Source organism: Phocoena phocoena, chromosome 16, assembly GCF_963924675.1.
Source record: "Phocoena phocoena chromosome 16, mPhoPho1.1, whole genome shotgun sequence".
Lineage (NCBI taxonomy): Eukaryota > Metazoa > Chordata > Mammalia > Artiodactyla > Phocoenidae > Phocoena > Phocoena phocoena.
In genome coordinates, this window is record NC_089234.1 from 19,333,594 (window position 1) to 19,349,438 (window position 15,845).

The 15,845-nt window shown below is 49.6% G+C and overlaps 1 protein-coding gene across 1 annotated transcript; it reads right to left on the reverse strand.

Annotated features, from left to right (window-relative positions):
- Positions 1 to 2,384: 2,384 nt before the first annotated feature.
- On the reverse strand, positions 2,385 to 15,809 carry DUSP5 (dual specificity phosphatase 5). Its single transcript, XM_065894323.1, has 4 exons — positions 15,264 to 15,809; positions 10,121 to 10,269; positions 6,874 to 7,093; positions 2,385 to 3,885 (listed from the first exon to the last, which is right to left on the reverse strand). The coding sequence occupies exons 1-4, from the start codon at positions 15,640 to 15,642 to the stop codon at positions 3,479 to 3,481; spliced, it is 1,155 nt and encodes a 384-aa protein (XP_065750395.1). The 5' UTR covers positions 15,643 to 15,809; the 3' UTR covers positions 2,385 to 3,478.
- Positions 15,810 to 15,845: the final 36 nt, after the last annotated feature.

A 15,845-nucleotide genomic window follows, 5' to 3' on the forward strand; every position in this document is an offset into this window, starting at 1 on the left:
GGGTTCTGGACAGGGTTTATTCCAGAAAGAATACAAAACTTGGTAGATTTACTGAGAAGGTGAAGATTTATACAGTCCCATGGATAAATCCTTCAGAGTGAGATGGAGAGTAGCAACACCGAGGATGTACTGGCTTCTCTCTACGTTCATATCACCTCATTCTATAAATGCACTGTGGTATGTTTAATATTTATTACCCAAGTGTTGTTCTTTTTTAAAAGTCACTGTGGAAATGGAAGTAAAGAAAAATAAAGTTGGGAAATTTTAATGGAAACCAGGTAGAGTTGATACCCAAAATATATGCCGTAAGGTCCTATAAAATTGCCAGAGGTAGGCTAAAAATTTGGTTCTGAGCTGTCTCCTTGCCTGAGCAAAGAGGGAGACAGGGGTGGTCACCAACTTTGCGGTGTTCAGAAGAGAAACCACCAGCAACTCAGTGAGAGGCAGCCTTTCAGGGTATTGAGATCTGGGGTGCTTTCTCCCTGGGTCCTCACACAAAGGAGAGCCATGGGTACACAGGGCTCCTGCGAGCACATTGGTGTGAGCTGCTTTTACATTTCCTACCCCTAGGTCAGGCCTAGCTCAGGAGCTAGGGTAGACCTGAGGAGCTCACCCACAGACTCTGCTGGGGAACAGAATAGAGAATTAACATTTCTATTCTCCCAGACACATCTCTGCCTGAAGCATTGCTGGAGACCAAGAGAGGTGTTCCTTCAAAACCTGGGGATGAAGGAACTGGATAACACCAGCTTTAATTCTCCACCTGGCACTGGAAGCCAATGTAAAGTTGGTCTTGGCAAAAATGGAGGTGTAATTAATAAGAAGACTGTTAAGGGAGTGAGAGTTGCAGAGCCATCCCCAGCTGTGGGGCTTCACTTGGCTTTACCCTCCAGTGACTCACTGGCTTATGAGCAATCCTCACATGCCTGATTTAGAGGACTTACTCACCCTTCAGAGAAAGACTTTAAGGCAATAAAGCAAATGTCAGCAAGTGGGATGCGGCTTAGCACGTCACCCCAGCCTGCACCCAGCTTCCCCCTCCCTGGCTCTCCCTGCTTGCGGCCCCTCCAGCCACTCAGCACCTGGACAGGCCCACACAATGGGACACATTCCAAGGCAGAGCGGAGACTCAAGAGATATGAAACCAGGGAGGGACCTCAGGTAGACCAAGCCCTGAAGTTTGGTCCAGCAAGATTAGAGATTAGCTCTAAAGCACTAGAGTCAGGGGCAGGGTGAGGGCTAGAACCCAGGACTTTTTCCTCCTATACAGTGCCCTTCACTCCACTTTCTTCCCCGGGAAACCCTGCTTGGATTATGCAGATGAGGGGTGCAGGCTGAAGTAAACGCAGCTTCCCCAGTCTGGGTGACATTCTTATCTGAGGACTCTCCAAGGACCAGTGGGGAAGGAAAGGTGTGTGGGGAGCAAAGTCTCAAGCAAAGTCTTTGAGGTGAGACGTTTAGAAAGAGCTGGGCTACCCTGGGCTCGGCCGCCATCTTGCTATTTGTTGACATGGTTCTTGCTGTGGGGGAGCTGGAGGCCTCTCTGGACCCCCCCCCCCATAATCAGGGGGTATGGATTGGAATCCCTGTGTCAGGCAACTATGGTATCATTCCCAGCCAATTTCCCGTTCCCCTTGATTAGGAAACGGGCCCCAAGAGTTAGGCTGGAGCAGAGGCATAAGCCATGGGAACACGCAAATATTGCCCCTTCCTTCCTCCACCACACAGAGGAAATTACTCAGAAGGCAAGTTGATTCAGCCTTGGATTTAAATCAACTCATTGAGGGATTTACCTAGGAACTCCTGAGGGAATTATCTGGAAGAATTAATTCCAAGGGTAAAAGAGGGAGAACAGGCATTTAAGGTAAACCTTTACCTAGTTCACTTATCTGTCCCTTGGTCATTTTTCCAAACTTTTCTGAGAGTCTGCCACATGCCAGGCACTGGAGGGAGGGGGCTGACCACAAACTAGCCACTCAGGTTTGCTGGAATCAAGGGTCTTGAGCTCTAAGGGGCTTTTGGGATCAACTAGCTTAGTTCACTCACTTCATGGATGAAGAAGTGGAGGTTCAAGTTGAACTCTGCCTGGGGCTCACAAAGAGCCCAGGGTGGGTGGATGCTCTGACCACGTCTCCATGTGGCCTGAGCCTAAGGAGTTCTCTTGCAAGTGAGCCAAGGGAAACCTCCCAACTGGAAAGCATTATTCTGTACTGTTAAGATCACCAGCTCGTGAGCAGACGCAGAGCCTCATGCCTCCAACTGCACACCCACCACCATCACCTTAGCGTTCATTGGGAAATAAAACCCAGTGAGGCAGGCTGGGCCCCGCCTCAGTGTATCCCTGCCTTACCCCAACTCACCAACATGAAGAAGCGTTTTTGTTCTTACTATTTTTATTTTGCGCTATAAAAAGCAACAACATCAACAACCAGTAACATACTGCTTTTCTTCACATTCATATGGATTTTAGGAAATTATTGCCTTTTCCCCTGGAGAGATAACCTACAGACAAAAAAGAAGTAGTACCACATTGAGAAATCTGCAAATCCCAGAAGTCAACAGCTTGAAGACAACGCCAAGGGGCAGGGAAGAAAACAAGTGTCACCAGAGACCAGACAAGCACATGTAAGGACAGCAAGCTGGGGTGACAACCGTTTCAATGCCACTGACTCAGACAGTGGGTACCCTTTCTCTCCTGGCACCCAGTGCCACCACCTCAAAGGGGTGATTGTTGGTCTATGGTCTAAAGAACTCTTTTCAAATGACGTCAGAGTTGCTTTGAGGAGAGGTGCAACGAGAAAGGTTCAAGTATGAGTAAGAATCATGCCAAAGTCCAAAGTCAGGGTAAAACCCACAGTGAAGAGGAAACCAGAAGTGTTACTGTCTCACTACTTCACCCAAATGACTCCACCTGACCCAAGACAGAGTCTCAAAAACATCTGAGCGTTCAAACAAGCATATACATCCTGTCCCTAAAACCCTGTAGGGTTACTTTCCTGACTAGGTGGTGATCAGCTTATGCCCTGAAGCGACACAGACAGATACGGAGACTGCCAAAGTTAAAAAAATAAGGTGGAAATTGTGCTTCCTTCAAAATGAATTGGCTTTGCTACTGCCTTTTCTCCTGGTCCAGCAACTGCTTTCTCTCATGTTGCTGCAGGTATTTATTGCCTTATGCTTGAAATGAAAAGGCAAACTTTGAGGTGCAAAGACTGGGCAGTCCTGAGGGCAGGGGGTCTGGAAATACAGTAGTCAGCACGTGCTGTGCTCTCATAATGGCTTGGCCTTCCTTCAGTCCCAAGAACCTATCCCCGAGGTCAGTCTGAAGTTTGTTTGCAAACCTGGTGACCCTTCACTGTCCCACCAGGACAGCGGGACAGAGTGAGGTCTTCAGTATTGCACAGGTATGAAATGTCCACGAGTTAAAATACAAAATCACAGTTGTTCTTGGAGCTGGGCTGGTTTTCCCACTCTGGTCTTAGCAGGATGTGGCTGCGGCCATGGGGCTCTGGCTGAGCTCTGAGACCGTTGAGTGGGTGGGCAATGGTGCCAGCACCGAGGTAGGGAACGTGCAGTAGGAACCCTGCACGTCAGGGCTCAGTGTCTGTAAATGGGCTACGAACGAAGGGCCGGCTGCCTCCCCTTGGGAGGAGGGAGCCTGGGGGCTAGGAGCGCAAGGCAGGATCTCGGACTCATACTGTAGGAGCTGGCCCATGAAGCTGAAGTTGGGCGAGACCACACTCCTCCTCTGCTTGATGTAATCAAAGGCGTCCTTTAGGTGGAACTGCTTGGTCTTCATGAGGTAAGCCATGCAGATGGTGGGTGAGCGGGAGATCCCAGCCTCACAGTGAACCAGGACCTTGCCTCCCTTTTCCCTGACACAGTCTGGAAGAAAGAAAAGACAGTGGAAATGAGTTGGGATTGGAACTCAAAGGCAACTGGATTTAATTAAAGAATTAAAAAAAAAAGTGACCTAGTAATCAAATCATCATCCCTGCTCAACGTCTGTGGTCCCACACCAGGCTTTTGCCAGTCTTTAACCTCCACTGCTGAGGATAGACTTTAGGGTCCCACCATGATGTCTATCTCTGCGTAGGACCTTCTCAATCCTTAGTTCTCCAGGATGCTTTCACAGGTTCTGCCACTGGAGGTGCTAGACCTGGAGTAACTCCTTCCTGGGGATGCCATCTTAACTCGGGTTCCATGGTTGCGTTTCGAGAAGACTTTGGAAAATCTCTGAAGCTGCATGCAAGTTTTCATTGCACATTCACATTTCCGAGAGGGTCCCAGGCTCAAAGACTGACTTGGAGAAGCAATTCCTGCCTCTCGGGGTCTGATTCTAATGGTGATGACCTAGCCCTCATCCTGATTGAGGCCTTCCATCCTCCCCGGGATCCCTGTTTGGCTGTGCCAGGGCGGGATGCTTGGCTCAGCACCGAGGGTTCCCAACCAACCAAACATACAATAAATAGTGCACAGCCACTAATTATAGCCTTGGCTAAGTAACGCTTACTAGACGGAGGATATAAATGGCTTTGGCAAACTCCATCTTGCACAACAATGGGAGTCACTGCTATAAAGCTACCACCTTCAGTTAGCATTCATTAGCTCAATATGACAAAAGCGGGGTGCCCTCCTTTTCTGTTCTACTCCTCCCCCCAAAAGAGCTCCAACTGTTAAAAATGAGCAGGGGTAAAAGGTTAAACATATATACACATCAAATAAAAAGCACAAAAAAGAGTCTTTCCAATTCCCTCTCTTGCTAGTGAGGAAACAATTACATCACAGGAAGTTAGATGTCCATGGCACTATGTAAGGCCACAGTATGCAAAAACATTTAAGATTTTGAAGGGCAAATAAAAAGTCAGTCCCCTTACCCACCTCCCTCCTCAAGTTCAAGAAATTTGCAAATGCATCTCTAAGATCTGAAAGATCCAGTTTCTGAGGAGTCAGGGAGGAACCTGGAGTCTCCCCAACAGAATGAAAATCCCAAAGGACACCCCAGGGTTCCTCATTAGAAGTGCCCCAGTCTCTGATTCAAAAGAAAAAAAAAAGTTCCTGTAAATTAGTTCAAAAGGGACTCCAAGTTCCTAGGATTATAGGGTTGTGACTCCAACCTTCTTTTGCTCCTCCACCAGCAAAAAGCTGGTAGTCTAGCTTTTAATTGGCCCAGAGCCAAATCCCAGAAAGCAAAGGGCCTACAGTGTGTTGCTTCTGGATCCCACTTCACCCCTGGGGGCTTGCCTTCTATGTGGCCCTCGGAAGCGGTCAATGCATGATTCGGCCTCAGTCCCTCCTTCCTTCAGGAGGGCAAGGAGTCTGGGGAAAAGCATCTCGTGTGCCTTCAGAATGCTGTGGGTTTGTGCGGTTGTGTATCCAGACACAATGCACACACAGGATGGGGAGGGAGGCTTCTGAGAAGTGATGGGGGCGGGTTTCATGACCTCACTGAGAAGCTATCTAGATAATTAAATAACAGGCTGAGAAGGGCAAGGCATTCCCAGGGACAGGGAGAACAAGTCAAGGGTTTCCCACCCTGACCCCATCATCTTGACTGTCTCTCAGAGACTCCAAAGGAACCATCGCAGCCCAGAGGCTCAGGGAACAGGGAGGCAGGCTCGGCCTTTTGCCTCTGGTGAGTTTCTCTGCAGACTTCTGTGGAGTAGAGATTGTGTGTGCTGAGCAGAGGGCTCACCACGTGGTGGAAGGGGGGCCTTTAATGGCTCCCTGCACTAAGTAATCATTGCTGCACCCAGCACCGGCCTTTCTCCCTCCAACATCCCTCAGAGCACGAGGCAGGAAGATCACTGCTCAGCTTCAACAGCTATGCATGTTAAAGGGAAAGAAGGACTCTGGAAAGGGAGGCAAGCCCACAAGGATGGAGAGTGGTGGGTGCTTGCAAATCTGAGACACAAAAAAGTCAGTCCAGCCCCCAGGGGAGATGGTTGAGGGAAACAGAGATGTCCAATGAAAGAACAATCCAGCCTGCTCGAGGAGTTGGAATCCCAAGGCCCAAAGCCCTTTCTAGGCAGAGGGACCAGAGGTTTCCAGGCCTACACGATGGAGTAAATGATAACTGCCTCACGGAACGTACAAAGGATGCAAAAAGATGCCAACTTCTCTGTGCATAAAGCACAGAGCTTGAGACAAGCGCTATCTTTAGTCCCAAATCAGCTGAAAATGCAAAACAATTGCCCCCAAAGCAGTTTGCCAAAAACCGTGGAAAGCTGCCAGGGCCCTGGGGGCTCAGTGCGTAAGGAGTGCTCTCTCAGTCCTTCTGTTTGTTTTCAAAAATATCCCAACCTACGTAGAAGCAGTTTGGGTGGTTCTTTCCCTCTCCTGCTTCCCTGGCATGGAGCATCACACACGGATGCACCCTGCTTCGCGCCCAGCCAGAAACACTAACAAGAGTGACAGAGTATTGCTATAAAATTGTAGTAATTCATTTATCTTGCAAATTAAAGCTCCTATTTTTTTTTTTTTTTTTTTGCAGTATGCGGGCCTCTCCCTGTTGTGGCCTCTCCCGTTGCAGAGCACAGGCTCCGGACGTGCAGGCTCAGCGGCCATGGCTCACGGGCCCAGCCGCTCCACGGCATGTGGGATCTTCCCGGACTGGGGCACGAACCCGTGTCCCCTGCATCGGCAGGTGGACTCTCAACCACTGCGCCACCAGGGAAGCCCTAAAGCTCCTATTAATAGCAACTCAAATCCTCCCCTCTGTCATTTTGGTCAGTGCATCCAACCAGCCAAGTTGGCTCTACAACAAGATGCTTTTCTTCTCAGTGAAGGGAACCCCCATCAGTACATCAAAATCCAAGAACACGCTCCCCTAGGGGGCCCCCAAAACAACTGAGGGGGAATGGCTGCACCTACCAATGAAATCTATTGCTTCTTGAAAGTGGGAGCTGATGTTAGCCGCATGGCTGTCTTCCACGGGGATCCATTTGTAGTGTAGGTGGGTCGTGCAGGCCTCAGAGGTCCGTCGTGAGACATTCAGCAGAGCTGTGATGTGCAGGTTGGCGAGGAACTCGCACTTGGATGCATGGTAGGCACTTCCAAGGTACAGGAACGGAAGGATTTCGACCGGGCCGCCCTGGAAGGAGGGGCAAAGGAGGACAACCAGGAAATGTTGGATTAGCTTGCTCTTTGGGGAGAAGAAACAAAACAATGCTGACCTATTTGTTTTCAGGTGGGAGGTTCCCTTTCTGGTTTCCAGGTAGAGAGCTCAGAGTCAGCGCAGTTCACCCAAGAGTGTGTGGGTGGAGCTTCCGTCCTGGTAAACTCTCTACCCTACATTACTGCCTTGTGACTCAGTGACAGCAAATCCCACACAGCTAAGATTTTCATTTTCATATATTGAGGTGGTAGGAAATGCCGGCAGCCTTCCTATACTGACAAGGATGAGAAGAGAGTGGTGTGATGGAAGACTTGAGAGGCCCGTGCTGTAGTTCTAGCTGCCCTGAGAGTGCCAGAGTGAGCCCTTTAACCTTGAGGGCAGCCTCGGTTTCCTTCTAGATAAAATGGAAAATGGTTCAACAAGGTAAGCCCCCTCCTTTACAATCCTGACATTGTATATAATGTGTTTCATCAAACCTAGGACACTGTTGATCCTAAGATGCATTTGGAGCTCAGAGATGTTAAAATATGCTTCCCCCCGCCCCCCAAAAAGGTATACTTCTCAGAAGTGAAAATGACCACTATCTATCCAAAATCCTCAGATAATGAAAAGCTGTTAGGCCATGAGCAGGGCCTGATCCTTTTTTTTTTTTTTTGGCTGTGCTGTGCTGCGTGGCATGCAGGCTGCAGGATCTTAGTTCCCCAACCAGGGATCAAACCCGTACCCCCTGCAATGGAAGCGTGGAGTCTTAACCACTTGACTGCCAGGGAAGTCCCAGGCCTGATCTTCTTGTGGGGCTGAGTTTTGGTAAGAGACGCGGACATCTTCACCCTTTTGGGAGACCACCTATACCTGAGGTTTCTAGTTAAGAAGGATCCCCAAAGAACCAGAGACCATCTACCCTGAGGAAAAGCTAAAAAGAACAGCTAGCTAGTCAGACTCTGGCAGCCTCAGCATTTCCAGGGTGGCAAGAAAAGCCATTGTTCCATACTTGGAACAATGGGAGCCCCTGGAGATTTAGAGGGAAAACACTGAGCTGGGGTGACAGTGGCTGTGTCTTTGGCAGTCTTTCCCATATCATCCATCCGCTTCCTGTGTTTCCATTTCCTGTCCTGGAATAAGAGTAGAATGGAAACTCTCTGCCAGACCCACAATAGGGAAAGGGGCACGGGACGAGGGCCAGGAGAAGGCAGTTCTCAAATTACCCTGCATGGGTGTTTGCTTTTTCTTTCCTGAGAAGTCAGGTGTTTAAGGCAAAGGCCAGTTTGGCCACTTGAAAGAAAGTTATAGAGATTTTACAAAAGGTAGTAATAGTAACCAGTATTTTTATCAGCTGGCCCCTGGGCTTAACACGTTAGGTGTACCTACATAGATCTCTCCCTCTCTTTAGAGCCTGGAAAATGCTGACACACCAGGCCTGGGATCCTACTCAATTTCTCCTGGAGCTTAGCCCAACACCCCTGAAACCATGTTTCTTTCCTTTTTTGAATCTTCTTTTTAGACTCAAGAGGAAGAAACCAAAGGCCTTCAGAAACCCCAAAGGTTAACACAACCTCACCCGGCTTCTCTCAAGGCAGAAGCACTACTAAGAGTAGCACTAGGGGGTTCCCCAGATGAACCGTGGAAACACACCAGGGCCTCCCTGGTCCTTGCTTGGCCAAAGGTCTGCTGTGCTTTCACAACATCCTGCAAATTCTCGTTTCTCTTTCACTTTCTGAGAAAGGAGGGGGAAAACACCACCCAAACAAACAAACAAAAATAGAAATTCAGCTAAGCCGGATGCCCATGGCTTGAAAGCCCAAGGTTCATCATACACTGCAATTTTAATAAAAGAAAACAAACAAAGTAATAACCCTGGCACCTCACCAAGCTAACAGGTTTCCATTCAAGGAAAAGCCACCTGGCTGTATTTGGAAGTTTATCCCCAGGGGCAGAGCTCTGCTCTTGGCAGGCAGCTGGCATCTTACGCAGTATCTAGAAATCTTCCTTCTTATGATTTGGGTATGTTCTTATTTTGTGCAAAGAGCTTTTTGTGCAAAAAGCTCCTCCTACCAAGTCAGATGCCTAGAATGGCCCTCTTCCAAAAGAAGGCATGTGGAAAACAGAACAGGGTCCTGAAAAGAACCAGAACAAGGAGTTAAGAGAAGGGAGTTCTGGGCCTAGTGCGGCCATGAACCCAGCTGCAGGATTCTTGGCAAAATCAATCATCCCACCAGCTGTGACAGTTTTTCCCTCTGTAAAATGGGAAGGTAGGTTTTGATCTCTGTTTTCTGCAGATTTGGGTCCTTGCTGGCTTTTTCCACATCCTCCTGCATTGTATAGGTAACCCCTGCCTGAGCCGTCCACTTTTTCTTCCTCTAATGAGTTGCCAGAAAGTACAGTTCTTTGAAGGGAAAAAACCCACATGTTTGTAGACACATGAAATCCTCTAGTGTGTCTTGATCTCTGGTTTCAGGATTTATGGAAATATAAGCATCAGAAACCCCTAGGGGAGGCTGCTTAGCCATCCAAATAGTAATTTCTCTACAACCCTCCCCCAATCTTCCTCCTTCAGTTAAAAATACCAAGACACGCCTTTACAGGTACTGGGTTGGTTTGCAGAAACTGCAGAGCATGAACAGTTACGAAGAAGATCAACACAGGAAGCCTGAAAGTCAGCTCTGAAACGTCTTCAGGGAAACCTAAACCGATATTTCAAAGCTTCTCTGCACCTCCCAGGCCAGCTAACAATAATGTATATTTCGCTTCCACTTTTTGCCAGAAGCCACCGTGTGTCCTGAAGCACATTTGCTCTTGTCAGCTTATTTGCTGGAAGGAAGCCCATTTACTCTTAGATGGAAACTCAAGTTGGCAAGCAACAGAGGCTCTCTAAAGCTAGAGGCCTCTGCCAACTCCCTGATCCGCAAACGAACCAACCAAGGTTGCTGAGCAGGGAGTGGAAGAGCCAGGGTGCTGTGCAAGGAACAGAGCCAGGAGCCGGGACGGTACTTCCACACCGTGTACCTGGTCGTAAGCCGGCCTGTAGCTGATGTTGAGCACTGACTTCCCACACTGACTGATGAGGGCTGTCTCGGTTTCAACCTTCTCTGGTGAAATGGGTTTTACGTCCACGCAACACTCAGGATATTCCGAGTGGAAAGTCTCATAACCCCCTAAAAGAGAAAAAAAAAAAAGCAAGAAAGATGTAAGCATCGATTTTTCTCAGGCTGTCAGAAAATGCCCAGAATTGATCAATACCCTGAGTGTGGAATAGTAAAAAAATATTCAGCTACTATACATTTTGGTCATATTAAAAAATTGAGCCAAAACAAGTAATAGTTTTAGAATAGAAACGGGCTCCACAGACACACACACACATACATACACACACTCTCTCTCTCCTAAAAAGCTATAATTCAGAAAGGCAATGATTAACTTTCTATGCCTATCAGAAGAAGCTTAAACTGTGAAAGGAAACATATCTGACATCTGCCAAATATTAACCAAATCCCTCCAGAAAACAAAAGTTATTTTCTCTCATTTATCTAAAATGCAGGTGTGATTATGCAGAATTTCATTAATTTGTGAATGAGACTCCTAAACTGGTCTGTTTCATCCCTAGTCCCTTAGCTCTAAACTGGATTATAGACAAAACCTCCTCTATTCATAAGGGAATGGGGGCTAACACGAGGTTTAAACTCAGGGCAATAAAACAGCCCTGCCCTTTCTCTTTGCCAAGGTGCTAAGAACACCGTTAGCAATCCTCTCCATAGGTCCAATGTAATCAATCAAGTTAATTACCTTTCAAACCAGAGCAATGAGGCCTTCTGAACTTAATTCTTACCTCCTTAAGTAAAAACTCCTTCTTTCTCCTTGATGACCACCTACTCTCCCTTTATCTTATTACCCTCCCCTCCTGAACTTTCTCCCCAGCTACACACACACACACCCTCATACCTGGCAGGTATGATTCTATAAAAATCCTAACTATATTTAAACTTCTCCAAATGGATCAGATCACTTAAGGTAAAAACTACTCTCTGACCAAGTCACAGAAACTTGAGTAGCTAAGTTCTCAGGCCCACACACGAGGTAGGGAAGAACCAAATGAAACACTGGCCTCGAAGCCTCAGAATGCCAAATGCTGCTGGGTGCACAGGCCAGACTTGTGTGGGGAAACACTTTGCTTCCAATCCAAAGGGACCTAAGACACTTCCAAGAGCCTCCAGAAAACCTGCTTCTTTTTCTGGCCCAGAGAATTCACTTGGGGGTCAAATCATCAATTTTTTTTTTTTTTTTTTTTGTCCATGCTGCGCAGCTTGTGAGATCCTAATTCCCAGCTTATGGGATCTTAGTTCCCTGACCAGGGATTGAACCTGGGCCCTGGCAGTGAAAGTGCTGCCAGGAATTAGGAATTCCCTAAACCATACATTAAATAAGCATTCTGAGACCATGTATTTTTTCAAAAAGGCCCCCCTTTTTTTTCTTCTGTCTTTTGGTGTTGTAATAGCCCCACAGTGGAGCACATGGTGGTTTTTTAAACCCCTGCAGTAGGCAAATGGTTAATGGATTACACGGCAGTCTCCAGCTCTCTCCCAGAAGCTACAGCCAATTCCTAGAATGAGTCATCTAGCTATTACTCCTTCCTCTCAGCTTGCTGGAACTGCCCCCAACCCCATTTAGCACACCCAAATCTCCCCTGTGGTCACTTCAACAAATAGCCACTTGGGCCTTCCCAAATGAGCTTCTGGACCTCCACAATGACCACGTTCCCGGTCATGATGACAGGCCATGCTGGAGGGAGGCGGAGGTGGAAAGTTTGAAGGTGTCTGTGGCTTAGTTTTCCCTCCCTCCCCACCATTGCCCCCACCCCCTTCCTTCCCAGAAGGCAGAAAGAAACCACACTTACACTGACCCTCAGCTTCCTCCAAAGAGGTGTCCCTAGTTAGCAAATCACTTCCTGTGCCTGGGCCTCAACATTTTGAGTCCCAGGAGACAAACTGAGTGATAGGGGATGGGAATCTGAAGTAAGAGTGGCCCAGGCCCTCTCAAACTTCAGAATGAAGCTTGGGAAAGAGAAGCCTTCGGGCCACCCCATCTCTTGGCTTTAAACAGATCACTTAAGAGTTGGCTGTTGGGCTTCCCTGGTGGTACAGTGGTTAAGAATCCGCCTGCCAATGCAGGCGACACGGGTTCGAGCCCTGGTATGGGAAGATCCCACATGCCCTGGAGCAACTAAGCCCGTGTGCCACAACGACTGAGCCTGCACTCTAGAGTTCATTGAGCCACAACTACTGAGCCTGCGTGCCACAACTACTGAAGCCCGTGTGCCTAGAGCCCGTGCTCTGCAATGAGAAGCCACCACAATGAGAAGCCCGTGCACCGTAACGAAGAGTAGCCCTCGCTCGCTGCAACTAGAAAGCCCGCGGGCAGCCACGAAGACCCAACGCAGCCAAAAATAAAATAAATTAAAATAATAATAATAATAAAAAGAGTTGGCTGTTAGGAGGACAGACAGGAGGTGCAGGTGTGGACTGGGTCCTGCCTGCCTGTTGACAAAATAAGGCAGGCAGACAAAGTCTCAGTGTAGTTGAGGGACAGATAAACAGGGTCCTGCCTCTTCCAGCTGGGGTCAGGAGTCCTATAGATTAGACGGTCTGTCTTTCACCCACTCCCATCAGAGGCGTGGAGAGACAGAACATTCCTCTCTGGTGCCTCACTTGAACTCCAAGAGCCGTGGCAATTCTTTTGGCAGCTTCGCTCCTCTTCAGAGTGATTCTGTTTTTGATCACCACTACATTACCAGGGGAGCTGAGCAGAGAAAGCACACGGACACTATATATAAATACGCACTGACAATGCCGTTCGGTCATCTCATTTTAGTGGGTTTTTTTGGGAGGGGTGGGCATTGAGGGAAGTGTAAAAGGCATTGCAGGACTTCCCTGGCAGTCCTGTGGTTAAGACTCCGTGCTTCCAGTGCAGGGGGCGTGGGTTTGATCCTTGGTTGGGGAACTTAGATTCCACATGCTGCGTGGCCAAAAAAAAAATGGTTTGCCCCACGATCTGGGATGTCACTAGATTAAAAACCTGAACTCTTATCTGGATGTGAGATAGGTAAAGAAAAAATTTTCTTTGGCAACAACTTAAAGTTTAGTACTGTTATAAGGGTAAGTATTAAGCAATTTCTACTGAAATTTAAAACGGACATAACTTTCGACGTGGCAATTCTCATAATTTTACTGAAAGATAGTGCACATGCAAAAGCATTTGGACAAAGGTATACTCTCCCACACTGCTTCAAATACTAAGGCTGGAAGCAACCTACTTACTGGTTATCACCAGGGGATGGGTTTAAAAAGTGAATAGGACACGTATGCTCTGATATGGACAAATCTCTCAAAATCTAGTTAGATGAAAGAGGCAGGAACAGGAAATATACAAAATCATTCTATTTTTACTCATGGAAAATTAATTTATCTAAAGATGAACAAGAAATAGTTGACTGTTGTCTCTGGGGAGTAGAACTGAGTTCTAGGGTGTGCAGAAGATCCACTTTTCATTGTATAGCCTTTGTGCTGTATGTTACTTATATTAAAACATTTTTTTTAAACATTAATTTTTCTGAGATGTGAGTCTACAGAGCTGCCTACTTCCTGTGGCAATAACTTCCAAACTGCTAGCATGGCCCCCTGCAGAGGGGTAGGGAGCAGAGGTAGGACCCGGAAGGGTTTTCTGGACTGTATCTTTCGTGCTACTGGAGAGGCAGAAGCTTCTTCTGTACTCACTGCTAAGAAGTGGAGACAAAAAGCATATCAAAAAGAAATCAGGGACTATGTGTGAAAAACCTCTGCAGAGCTTGGAGGGCACTCTCCACCTCCTGGGGGCTGAGGCTGGGTAAAAGAGAAATATCATCATCTTATGCCTCTGTTGTTTCCCTAACAGGAATCAACAGGGGACCGTCTGTAAGAGGTGCGAACAGAGGTGGGAGCTGCCCGTGTGCCTCTGGAATCTCCTGGCCTGGAATGTGTAAAACTCCACAAGTCGCACGGTTTTAAGACAGCGCTCTCACTCTCTCAGCTCACTGCACCTGAGCTCTGAACCACATCAGTGTTACATCTCCACGTGTCCCCGTCAGAGTCTGGCCGGCGCAGCCTAGGCTGAGTCCTCATGTCTGCCCTACAGGCTATGCCTTCAATACATTTGAGGTTACAAAGGACTCAAATACAAGGCGGCAGCAGTTATAGGAAGTGACACAGAAATCAATATTCTGGAGTCTGAGAGTAAATCACCCACCCACCACCAACGTCATCTCCCCCAGCAGGTGTAATGGGCAGACTGGTGAAGCAGCTTCTGGGGATCTCAAACCAAATGCGACGCAATCCCCTTCACAGCCACCCTGTGGCACCTCTCATGTGTCCTGGCTCGCTGGCCAGCCTGCCTCCCACCCCTGGCAGACAGCGTTAGGCCCGCCGGGTTTGGCCCACGACCAGTATAGATGATCCCGGGGTGGGGAGAGGAGGTGAAAAGGGTGTCAGCTCCAAACGGAGCGAGAGAAAGGCCTGGGAGGGGAGAAGGGGAAGCCAAGGAACAATAAAAAGCAATAAAATGAAATGGAAAGGAAGGGGAGGGGAGGAGAGGGACTCGCCAGGGTCAAAAAGGCAAGAGGGGTCGAAGAAGACACAGCCTAACATACGTTAATCGTGCAGGAGGGAGGAAAGGGGACACCGCGGCGCCACACTTCGGGGGTGAGGGTGTTGCGACCTGCTGATCCCTCCAGATCTGTCCATCAGGACGGCTCCAGAGCGCAGGCCCCAGCGAGAGCGGTGAAGCCGGCGCCAGGAAAGCCGGCCCGCGCCCAGCACTAGGCGACCGACCCCCAGCTGAGAAGCAGCGCCCCCGGCTGCGTAAGCAACCCCATCCCACCCACCCGGGCCTAAAGGCCGATCGTCAAGCGCTTTCGAGGAACTCGAGTGGGGAAGCTGTGAGCGCTGACACTGGTAGTGCCCTCCCTAGCGCACGTCAAGCCCCAAGGTGCAGACTCCCGCCAGCGGAGAACTGCTCGGGTTCTAGCGTCAAGGAAGGCGCCTGGCGCCAGCAGGGGACCCCAGAGCCCGGGGCCGTCCCGGCGCGTACGGTGACAGGGGACCGGCGTCCCCGACGCGCTCACCTTTGAGGAAGTAGACCCGCGGGCCGGCGGGCAGGCAGGCGAGCAGCGAGGTGAGCACAACGCGCGCGGCGCTCTCCTCGCGCAGCTTCTGCCAGTGGCGGCTGCCCTGGTCCAGCACGACCACGGCCGCCACGCCGCCGCCACCCTCCTGCAGCAGCCGCGCGCGCGCCGCCTCGTCCGGCAGCACGTAGCGCGCCGACACCGCGCCTCCGCGGGCCCGCCGCAACACCACCGAGTTGAGGTTGACGTTGAGCGAGCCGCGCACGCTCGAGGCGGCGAAGGCCAGGTAGGGCCGGCAGTCGAGCACCACACAGCGCGCCGCAGCCTCCTTGCGGAGCATCTTGCGCAGCTGGCGCCCGTCGAGCGACGTGACCTTCATGCCGCCGCCGCCCAGCGGCCCCGCGCAGTGCGCCCCGCAGGTGCCCACAGCCAGGGTGCCCGCCGGCGAGGCCCGGGAGGGCGACCCGCGGGGCTGCGGCCGGCCGACCGAGCCCTGCGCCGGAGCGACCGCTCAACTCTTCTTTCCCGCCCTGCACGCTCGGCTCCCGGCCCGGCCACTCGCCGCCCCAGAAGCCGGGGATT